Source organism: Euprymna scolopes, chromosome 8 (assembly GCF_053919585.1).
Source record: "Euprymna scolopes isolate OS-2025 chromosome 8, ASM5391958v1, whole genome shotgun sequence".
In the NCBI taxonomy this organism is placed as follows: domain Eukaryota; kingdom Metazoa; phylum Mollusca; class Cephalopoda; order Sepiida; family Sepiolidae; genus Euprymna; species Euprymna scolopes.
Window position 1 is genome coordinate 52,673,784 of NC_136489.1, and position 12,158 is coordinate 52,685,941.

The following is a 12,158-nucleotide window of genomic DNA, read 5'->3' on the forward strand; positions in this document are numbered from 1 at the left end:
ATAATAATTATTAAATACCTACAGACACTAGTGTTTCATCCTTTCGGGAATCACCACTGCATGATGTCACAATTAACACGAATCGATAGATTCGAACCCGGCAGCAGAAGCCATTTCTGACTTCATTAGCAAGCACCTAATCCATTCAGCTACCGTTAACCGCGAGAGATATTGTCGAAATTTAAAAGTTTATTTAAAAAAATGTTTTAACGTCTCTCAGTGTGATCTAATGATTATATGATGATCTGCGCATAAAAGCTACATTGGCCGACCTTTTATATCAATTGAAAGTGCTCAACGATAAAAAACAAGTTTCTTAAAGGGGCTGATATAATTATTTACTATAATAATTATTAAATACCTACATACACTAGTGTTTCATCCTTTTAAGAATCATCAGTGTAGTATGTCACGATTAACACCAGTCGATAGATTCGAACCCGGCAACAGAAGCCATCTCTGGCTTCCTTAGCAAGGACCTAATCTATTCGATACCGTTAACCGCGAGAGATATTGTTGAAATTCAAACAATTATTTTTAATGCTTTTTAACGTCTATCAGAGAGTGATCTAATCATTATATTATGATCTTTGCATAAGCATAATAATCATTATATGATGATCTTCCTATATATATAATATATATATATTATATATATTATATATATATATATAATATATATATATATATTTATATATATATATACATATATATTAGAAAACAAAATATAATAGCATGCACAAAAGATAGGCTGACTAAAAATTGAAAAAGATTTTATATGGATGTAAAAAAACTAAACAATTATTTTTAATGCTTTTTTAACGTCTGTCAGAATGATCTAATCATATGATGATCTTTGCATAAGCATAATAATCATTATATGATGGTCTTCATATACATATATAATATATATATATATATATATATATATATATATATATATAAAGACAAAATACAATAGCATGCACAAAAGATAGGCTGACTCAAATTGAAACATATTTTATATGATGTAAAAAAACTAAAATGCTAGTTTTATTTTGGTGTCTTTAAATACTTCTCCTTCATATTTTTGATGATAAGGAGACTTTGTTTGTAAAAATAAAACGTTTGTCAAATAATTGTCAATACTTATTGTCAATTTAAATAAAATGAACATCGTTTCTGAAACGATCGTACAATCTTGTTAGTTTTGTGTTTTTTCTTTTGGAAACTAATTTTTATTAAAAATTTTGAATCGTTTTACTCTATCCTTCTCTCTCTCTCTCTCTCTCTCTCTCTCTATATATATATATATATATATATATATATATATATATATTATACACCCCCACACACATATATATATATATACACACACACACACACACATATATATATATATATATATATAGAGAGAGAGAGAGAGACAGACAGACAGACAGATAGACGGACAGACAGATAGACAGCGACAGAGAGATGTTATTTTTATGCTTTTCTCCCCAACACAAAGATTTGTTATCAAATGCATTCTTTTCTTTTCTTTTTCTTTGACTCATAGATATTTATTGGATTCCAGTTTTCTGCTTTCTTAATTTCAATATCTTCGCTGTCATCGGAACGCTTCCCGCAAATTGGACTGTATGGGTAAGTCGTCATAAATGTAAACGCTTCCCTATGTAACTAAGTTATATAAAAATATTAATCGGACCTCAAATGGATGGTAACATTTAATGCTATTTAATTCAAGACAGAGTTTCTTTTTTTTAACAACTATAAGAAAACTTACCAATTAATGATTGTCATGGCTGATAGCACCCTTTCCGATATTCTAACATTCAAACACATTCAGTAACACTCACTAACATGAATTTGAATGAGTCAAAACAATGAAAAGAATATGCTGTTGTCATATCCCTAGTTCTAATACATAAGTAGAATAAATAAAATAACAAATAAATTGCTAAATTAAATTTAGAACATTAGAAAAGTACTTCAAGCACGCATAATATAAGGTCACCTGATTCGACGCATTCACAATTATTCGCCGAATTCTCAAGTAAGTGCAAGTTTCCTTTTGTGTTAACAATTAGGACACATTCTTCACGTTAAAATAAAAAAACGCTGGTGTCTAACTCTGCCCTCTTGGGGAGGCAAAGTAAATGGAAACAACTAGGGCACATACATACACACACACACACACACACACACGTGTTAACGTATTTATATTTAAGCATAGCTTATTAAATAATATATACAATTACTATCTACATATTTTGATTCTTATATTTTCTATCTAGTTTTCTCATTAGTTTTCCTGTTTCTGGCAAAAACTAGCTGATGTAAGTGTGACAGTTGCTTCATTAATGGGTTATGTAATGTAATGCACACTATATTAACTATATAATTAGATTCTATGTTACGACTAAATAATTTGTTAATATTCGTCGCTGTTCTTGCTTTAATTAGAAGAGCTTCAATATGTCAAGTGGTATGTTCAAGAATAGATGTGTTGCCGATTAAAAATTTTCGAAAATAGGAGAGGGGACAAGAATATGGCTAAGTAAGGTGTTGGCGCTGTAGTCAGAAAGAAATCTATATTTAGATAGTTGAATAGCAAATAATGAAAGTTCCTTTTGTTATTTTATATATTTACCGAGTTAATGAGGCAAAGAGTTAATGTTCTACTCCAGTGTAAAAAGAAACCTGCCATATTTGCAAACGTTTGCAGACGATATTGTATACACAAATTATATATATATATATATATATATATATATATATATATATATATATGTACATGTACACATACATACACACACATATATATATGTACATGTACACATACATACATACACACACACACACACACACATATATATATATATATATATATATATATAAGAGCAAATGGTTAATAAAACATATTAAAAAACATTTTGAAAAAGAGTTAAAAACATATTTAATCTGAAAAGGAAACACTAGATAAATGGATAGTCCTTGATCCACGGAGTGTCGAAGAAATACTTTCCTTCTCATCAGAGGGTAGGAATTAGCAAAATGTGGGATCGGATTTTGCATACAAAAGTATTTGATGAAACTGCAAGTAAGTGAAAGATCTTACTTGATGAAAAAGTGAAGCAGAGGGGGGTATGGTGAAGAAAAAGGTGATTTCACGTGAATGGATAGTCTGGTCAAAGGTAAAGTATCCAATGACGTCTTGCAGACCGCCAATCGTTTCTTGATCGTAAAATACGCATGCATATGATACTTTAATTCATGCAGATTTCGTATTTATTATTATAGAGACAATTCTCTATTGATTATTATATTGTACCCAATATATAGTAATGGTTTCAAAAGTTATAAAAAATAGCTTGAGTGCCAAACCAAAACGTTTAGCGTTTAAGCCTTAGTTATTATTAAGGGCTTTAGCGTTGTTACGGGTTGAACTATCGACAGATTAATGTGAAAGATTAAACATTAAGCGACGTTAAGATCTGAATGTTTTTTTTTGGGGGGGGCAGTTAAGCATAATGTAGAAAATATGCATAAATAGAACCGAGCTTGATATCAGGTTGACAAGAAAGTTCTTGCGGTGTTAACTTTTAAATTCAGATGAACATATCTCGATTCACACAAAAAATATTGATCGAAACAAATATCATCAAAATCAACACACTTTTGGCAACGCAAAACAAATGTATTTTTGCAGGCAATGTAAAAATCTTGCGTTCTGGTGGCGATGAAGTTGCTGAAGGCGTTTTTGCTAAAGCTTAGGTTTTAGAAGCATTTCTCACGCAGAAAGTAGTCGCTTTAAAATGTGGTAGTCGGAAGGTAATAGGCATGAGGAGTATTGCGAAAGAAGCATAGTTTCGTAGTGTCGCGTGTTCAATCTGTGCACACACACACACGCACGACGGGGCGGGGGTAGCTGAAACACACTGAGCGATGGGTGAAGCTCTCAAAACAATGAACAAGTCATATATACATAAAAAGGGAAGCACAAGCCAGCAGTCAGAAGGCGACATTAGCACGAGCCTGCTATTGAATCCGCCCACTTCTGTTCCCCTCTGTCTATAGCTTAAGACTACGCACACAAGGCAATAAATGAAATAATATTTTTTATATTCTCTAACAAATGAATTTGTGTTGCGAGTTGTTTTCTGGCTGACGAGAAAATACCAGCGTTCAACCAAGACCGTCTTAAAAAACAAGATGGCCGGTGGGCAAAAATAATTTAATCTGCTGACGTCATCACGGATAGTCCCTTAGTTGTATGACACCGGTAGTCACTCGTGGATATCTCCATTCAGCAAAGTAAGTTTTACCGTGCTCCCCCCTGTATTTTACACGATGTAACTATAGTTTAATTCAATATTATCATCCTAAGTTTTTTACCATTCAAAAGAAGCTTCAAATAAATTGCTAATATTAAAAATTTTTTTTTTACAGCATACAAAACTAATGAAAATGCGAGACAACATCAACTCTTTAAAACACGTTCTTTTGAAGAGACGATTTTTTAAAGCTGTTGACACACATGTTTTAAAAATCTAGCAAAAATTAATTTTCCTGAAATTTTTCAATATTTAAAAATAAATTATGCCGGCTGATAAAATTTTTAAACTTTTTTTTAAAGCTAGAAAGATAAAATTTAAAAATACTTATTTATATATATATATATATATATATATATATATATATATATATATATATATATATATATATGAAACTAAACTAAAAAAAACGCGCGTTCACTCGTGGTCTTACGGTTCATTTCATTAACGTAATTGGGTTTGTATTACTGTACACATAGATTCGAAAAAGTTGTCAAAAAACAAATATATAACAAATAAATGTTATCAAAGGCAAGATAAGTTACTTTTCTACCAAATATTTTTCGTGTTTTTATTGAATGTAACATGTTTATTTAGCTCGAAAAACATACAGTGTTTACCGATGTATTAGCAAATTCAAGATGGCGTCTGATTCTCTCTTTAACACGGTAAGTTTGGGATAAGGAGTTATAAATACAAAACTATACAAAATACTATTAAAAACCCGCCGAATATATGTCAACTTATGTCACGGTAACATATATTGAGCGAGTTTTTAACATTATTTTATCCGGTTTTTTATTTATAACACCTTTTCTCAAACTTACCGTGTTAAAGAAAGAATCAGACGCCATCTTTAATTTTCCAATACATCGGTAAACACTGTATGTTTTTCGAGCTGAATAAAAATGTTAAATTGAATAAAAACACGAAAAATATATCCAGTTTGGTAGAAAAGTAACTTATCTTGCCTTTGATAACATTTATTTGTTATATATTTGTTTTTTGACAATTTTTTCGAATCTATGTGTACAGTAATACAAACCCACGTATTTTAACAAACTGAAAATATTGATATAAAAAAATGATTTTGCATGTTATTTTTGTTATGTGGTGAAATAATCTTAAATAAGAAGCATGATTTTTCTTTACTGTGCAATATTTCATGAATTTATTAAAAATATTGTTTTTGATTTTGAAAAAATATTGTGGTTCATTTGCATTTAAAAATATTGTGGTTCATTTTGATTAAAAAATATTCATTTTGATTTAAAAAAAATTCATTTTGATTAAAAAAAAAACTCATTTTGATTTAAAAAACATTGTTCATTTTGATTTAAAATATATTGTTCATTTTGATTTAAAAAATAGTTTAATTTTAATATTTGTTTATTGTCTTAACTCATATCAAATGTTTTGCTTGTGTTCTGCTTCAAACATTCATAATCTTGCATGCATAATTTTCATTTAATTATATTAAATAAACTTCAAGTTTACTACAAATCAAATCGTGTTCCTTCACTTTTTTAAAATGTAATTTATAAGTAATTAAAGAACGCATTCTAATCTTTAAAATCTATAATACAACGAAATATTCAATTGCTTATAATACTTAAACAAACAACTTGTGTTTTTTTATTATTTTTTATTATTAATATTAGATGAGTTTCAGTATAAATCATCGTGTTCTTTCTTTATTTCAATCCAATTTTGAAGTTTTGTAACGCTGTCTGTAAAAATTACTGTTCATTATTGACAGTCTAAGAGTTCCACATATCTTGCTTGTTGGGAGCTCGGCGATGACGTTATTTTTTCTGCTGGCCGGCCATCTTTATAACGAAGGCCACGGTTCAACCGACTGCAGTCGCCTAATTCGTTCAACTTATGCTGGGCCAGTTTAGCATGGTGCGGTCGAGCATTGTTGTGGAGAAGAATTGGACTTTTCTCTTGACTAATGCTAAGTATTGTTGTCGAAGTTTTTGACGAATTTCATCCATTCGTTGACAGTACTTCGCTGTAATGGTTTCGCCTACATTAAAAAAACTGTAACGGATGAGACCGGTTGCAGACTATCAAACAATTAGCATGTCCTTTTTTTGGTACAACTCTGACTTCGGGAAGTATCGTCGAGTTTTGTCGGCGTCTAAATACTGAGCGTAGCGTCACCGATTGTCGTAAAGAACCCACTTTTCATCGCAAGTCACAACCCGCTCGAGAAACGGGCCGTTCTTGTTGCGTAAAATAAGGGAAGATGACACTTTATCACGGCGTTTTATTTTTTTGGTTTTCGTTCAGTTCGTGAGGAACTCATTTCTTTTTTTGTTTTTCCAATCTCTATCTAGTGATTGGAAATCGCCGTATACGTTGGAAATCGTCGTATACGTTACATTTTATTCAGAAACAAGTTCTTTAACAGTTGTGCGTGGATTGACTTCGACTAAGGCTCTTAATTGATTGTTGTCAATATCCGATGGCCAACTACGCTCATCATTTTCAAGACTCTCGTTAACGCCACGAAATTTCTTAAACCACGATTGTGATGTGCGTTCAGTAGTTGTTCCTGGGCCAAACGCTGCGTTAATACTGCGAACTGTTTAAGTAGCTTTTCGAACAAGTCTGTTATTGAAATAAGAAAATTGTGCGAATTTGTTTTTTTCCATCTTGTATTCAAGGTTCTGAAAAGAAGACATAATTGTTTTAAAACGATTGTAATTTAAACGATTAGACAGAACGAAAAACGCTCTTTTAAATGATATATAAAGTAAAGGTATTATAACGTCAACTTATTTGAAAATACATCATTTGAAATCAAATTGCAAAATTCCGCAAGAACTTTCTTTTCAACCTAATAGTAAAATGAAACCAATCATCTAATAAGGAAATATTTTAAAAAATAATAATTTATCAATGAATGTTTGTTTTCCAAATAGAATATGAAAATTAGTTTACCTTCATGAAATTGATCGCATATTCATGACTGAGTATATTAAGAAGTTCATTTTAATAAGTTTTAATATTTAAGCAAAAAAGTAGGCTTTTAATATTAATGTAAGTACGACACAAAACTCCACGGTGTATTGAAGATAGATTTAGTCTAAAGATCTTTTGAATATTCTATATATACAAATGTAGTTTTAATATATAAAAATTCTAAGTTTAGTAAATCGCAGACTTTACATTTGTATGAGCCGACTTATTGTTAGAAAATTCACAATTACAAAATGAGATTCGATTATATAACAGTGAAAAGAAAACAAGACATTTTCAAAACAGAAAACGTGCGATATCAGCTGTTTACTATGTAGCTGTTACGAAAATTTTAAAACACGGCGACTGTTTAATCCATGTTATCTGAAAACTAAACTTTCTCTCTCTATCTATCTATCCTTCTCTATCTCCTTCTTTCTCTGTCTGTCTGTCTGTCTGTCTGTCTGTCTCTCTCTCTCTCTCTCTCTATATATATATATATTCTTCTAGTTCTTCTCATCAGAGGAAAGATATTGTAAATGAATAGTTGCATGCTGAGTCCGTCAAGTCCAAAGTAGATAAGTAGCGGCTTGATTATCATGAGTTTTTGCGATTAACACACACATGATTCTGAACCGAAGTGTGCACTTTATCCCAACCATCATCAATGGACCTGAGGTAATTTCATCAGCGTCAGATAAAACTAAATTCTTTGCTGAGAACTTTGCAAATTCTACCCTATGCAAGCAAGGCCGCCTACCCCCATATTTTCTCCTGTCTGAAAACACACTATGTAACATACAAATAACTGTGCATGATGTTGCTATATAAAAAAATCCTGATCCCAGTAAAACAACTGGCCCCGATAGCATTCTAATTATAGTGCTCAAGAAGCTTCAACCAGAACCAGCCTCCACACTTACAAAACTGTTTAAACGCTGACTTAAGGAGAGATGCCTCCCAACACCCTGGAAAATCTCTTCAGTCTAATCCGTATTTAAAAATTCAGGCAATCAGTCATCCCCCTCTCAGTACAGACCAATCGGTCTCCTGTGCGTCATGAGTAGACCACTAGAATCTGTGTAAAGCAGAAGTGGTCAACCACATCAAATACGTTATAAAGCTCGCTGGAAAAATGATTGGAACATTCTCCCGTCTTCAGTAGATATCTCACAACTGAAGCTATTTTCTACATGTATAAGAGATAAGTACTTCGAGGACTGAATACTGTTACCACATCCTGCCTTGATTTGATAGAGTTAATAAAAGACACCTTAATCTTGTAGGCGATTCCCTTTTCTCTTCTTTACAACCTCTTTCCCACAGAACTGACGTTGCGATTCTATTCCTTCTCTATCGCTATATTAATGGCAAGTGTTCTACTGAGCCACAATCTATGCCCCCCTCGCCAATCCTTCACAAAACACACGTCTAGTTAAAAATAATATCAATAAATTTCTTCACTCTCTATCGTTGCCTAAACCTAAACATGGATTCCATGAACAAAGCTTCTTCCCTAGATCTGCCCGCACGTGGAACTCTGTTTCCGCTGGTTTGCTTTCCAGCTGACTACACTATCATTATCTTCAAGTAAACAAGTTTTTGTTCAACCTTCCTCGTAAATGATCTAATTATACCAAATTACTTCTACAAACGATTATAACAAAACCATCCCAATGACTACTATACACACATTAACCTTTATTCTCGAGTGGCCTCTGGGCCTTGACATGTGGTGACCCCTTTGTATAAAAATATTATAGCGAAGCTATCAATTGATCAATTGGTTAGCATTTGGTTGTATTGGGTATTTTTTATTTGATTGAAATTATTATATAAATCTTAATATTTGTGTTTTAAGTTTACAGAAGCTGTCATTTTGTAAACTTTTTTTTACCTGTTATATATATATATATATATATATATATATATATATATATATATATATATAATGTGTGTGTCTAGACTAACTAGAGACCTCTACAGGCAATGTTGCTTATACAAAAGTAGAGTTCGTAAAATAAATAAATAAATAAATATATATATATGTATGTGTGTGTGTTTAATTCTTGGTTCGTTCAAAGTGAATAAAACCATATTTCTACGTTACTAATTTAATTGAAATTTTCAGAAAATTTATCTGTAAAGTCAAGGAATGATGTCATGTTATTAAAATAAATTAAGATCGAAATTATAAAAAATATATTAAATAAAATAAAAATATTTTCCGTAACTTCGAGACTGTCCGCCATTTCATTTCCGGTAGAAATGAGCCTTTCACGTGCACCACACGTTGACGACTTTCGAATTACAACATTTAACTATCTATTTAATAAATGGGTAAAAAAAAATTCCCTATTTTTTAAATTATATATATATATATATATGCATATATATATATATATATATATATATATATATATATATATATATATATATATATATATTGTACTTTAACCTTACAATTGAATAAAAAAAAACATATCATAAAACTTTAATTAAACTTTGAAATACGATTTAAAAAATAGCGCGGATAAAATTTTCCATAAAGGGCCGTGCATCTCACGTTCGTATATAACAAAAAATTTTTTTTGTAGATTTCGGTGTGCTAAAAACGAATCTGCAAACCGTTTCCGTCGCAAAAAAGTAGTTTTTATGATATGAAGAAATTACTTTTTCAAAAAGTAGGCGATCACTTTTCCATGTAAATTTAACTTAAAAAAAGCACCCACTTTCTAGCCACCTGAGAGGGGGGGGATTTTTTCCCATGTTTATTGGCAAAACAGCTTTCGTTGATGCTCGCGCATAGCATAAACGAAGGCTACGGCTGTGAAATGGAAAATAGCCCCAGAGTTCAGGGGTTATTACCATGCAAAAGAAATCAAATAAAAAACTTTTTAGCCAAGAAACACACAGAAAAATTCCCCTCTCTCAGTTGGCCAGAAAGTGGGTGCTCATTCTAAGGTAAATTTACATTTAAAAGTGATCACCCACTTTTAAAAAAAGTAATTTCTTCATATCATGAAAACTTTCTTTTTGCAACGGAAACGGTTTGCAGATTTGTTTTTGTACACTGAAATCTACAATGAAATATTTCGTTATATACGAACATGAGACGGGCTTTAAAGTAAAATAATACCGGATTTTTGGGCAGATTTGCCGTTTAATTGTATAATATCCTCAAACCAGGTAATCACGAAAAGGGACTCTTAAAAGTCGTCACCTGTATCGCGCAAAAGTTTAAAACCACTGATTTTATGTCAGCCTACGTCACAGTAACATATATTGAGTGAGTTCCAAACAGTATTTTGTATAGTTTTTTAGTTTAAACTCGTTTTCCCAAAATTTCCCCAAACTTAACGTGTTTGATACAGTCTGTCGCCATTTGTATTTTTCAAATATACCAATAAACACTGCATTGATTTGAACCGATTAAACATTATACATTACATAAAAACACTACAGCTTATCCAGTTAGGTCGAACATTTACTTTTCTTGCCTTTGATAACATTTATTTGTTATATATTTATTTTTTGACAACTTCTTTGTATCTGTGTTTAGTAATACAAACCCTTTTCATTTAATGTAACGTTTAGTCAGCTCGAAAAACGGTGTTTATCGGTGTATTTGAAAGATATAAATGGTGGCGGACACTGTTGATTACGTTAAGTTTGAGAAAGTGAGTTAAAACTAAAAACTATACAAAATACTGTCGTAAACCCACCGATTATGTCAGCCTATATTATGGTAATATATATTCGGTGGGTTTTTGACACTGTATTGTATAGTTTTTAGTTTTCAACTTACTTTCCCAAACTTAACGTATTCAACAGAGTCTGCAACCATTTCTGTTTTTCCAGCCGATTAAACATTTTACATTACATAAAAACACTATAAACAATTATCCAGTTAGGTAGAAACGTAACTTACCTTACCTTTGCTTTCATTTATTTGTTTTTGGGCAACTTTTTCGAATTTGTGTATAGTACCCCCCCCCTATCACTCAAATATTAATTACATTTTTGTATACATAAAACAAACAAAAAACATTTAGTGTTTCAACATTTTTGCTACGTTCAGCTTTATCCACTGATTGTTTGGTCGAGCCCAAGCCATGATTGACGGTAATCCCGAGTATCAGGATCCAATTCTGCAAGAGTACCATTTTTTTTTTCATTTTCGCTTTTTTTTAAAAAACTTTTTGGAGTGGATTGCTGTACTAAGAATATAAGAAACATGCATTTTCTATTTTTATTAGAATTTTCCATTACACAAAATTGAGCCACAGCAACGCGTGGCAGGGTACAGCCAGTATATATATATATATATATATATATATATATATATTAACATTTCTTTTTCAGCCTGGTCCCAAAAGTATGTGGGTAGTTGTACTAGTCCGCACGCTGATTTTCGGCCCATTCTTCATCCTTAGCAACTACCTACCAGACGGACGTGTGATGCCGACCTATTTTGCTAATGACTACGTCTACATTGTTGCAATTATGGCGCTTGCGTTCACTAACTCGCATCTAATGAACGTTTGCTTCATACACACACCATCGTAAGTGACCCTCTCTTTTTATCCTTTTCATATTGATAAGAATAACATATTTACCAAACTCGCAGACTCTTTTAAATATAAATATCAGAAGACAAAATCAACCATCAGTTTTTATCTTTACGAGAATTATTTTAGGTATGTGTGACAATGAAACACCTCTTTGCCCTGGTGAGAATTAAGATAAAAATAATCAATAAACAATCATATTTTTAATAACTTTTCTAATGACAAAAAAAACAAAAAAAACAGAATCTATATATCTTTTAGTCTGTATGTTTGTCTCTCTCTGTTCGTTCCACTTTTTCACACA

At 31.4% G+C, this 12,158-nt stretch overlaps 1 protein-coding gene across 4 annotated transcripts in view; it reads left to right on the top strand.

Annotated features, from left to right (window-relative positions):
• LOC145283567 (equilibrative nucleoside transporter 1-like) overlaps positions 1–12,158 on the top strand; it is a 190,972-nt gene that overhangs the window by 164,023 nt on the left and 14,791 nt on the right. For all 4 annotated transcript variants that reach the window (XM_080132474.1, XM_080132471.1, XM_080132473.1 and 1 more), the window contains 2 exons: positions 1,538–1,623; positions 11,649–11,848. In XM_080132474.1, the coding sequence (XP_079988600.1) occupies positions 1,538–1,623; positions 11,649–11,848 (286 nt within the window). The remainder of the gene's footprint in view (positions 1–1,537; positions 1,624–11,648; positions 11,849–12,158) is intronic.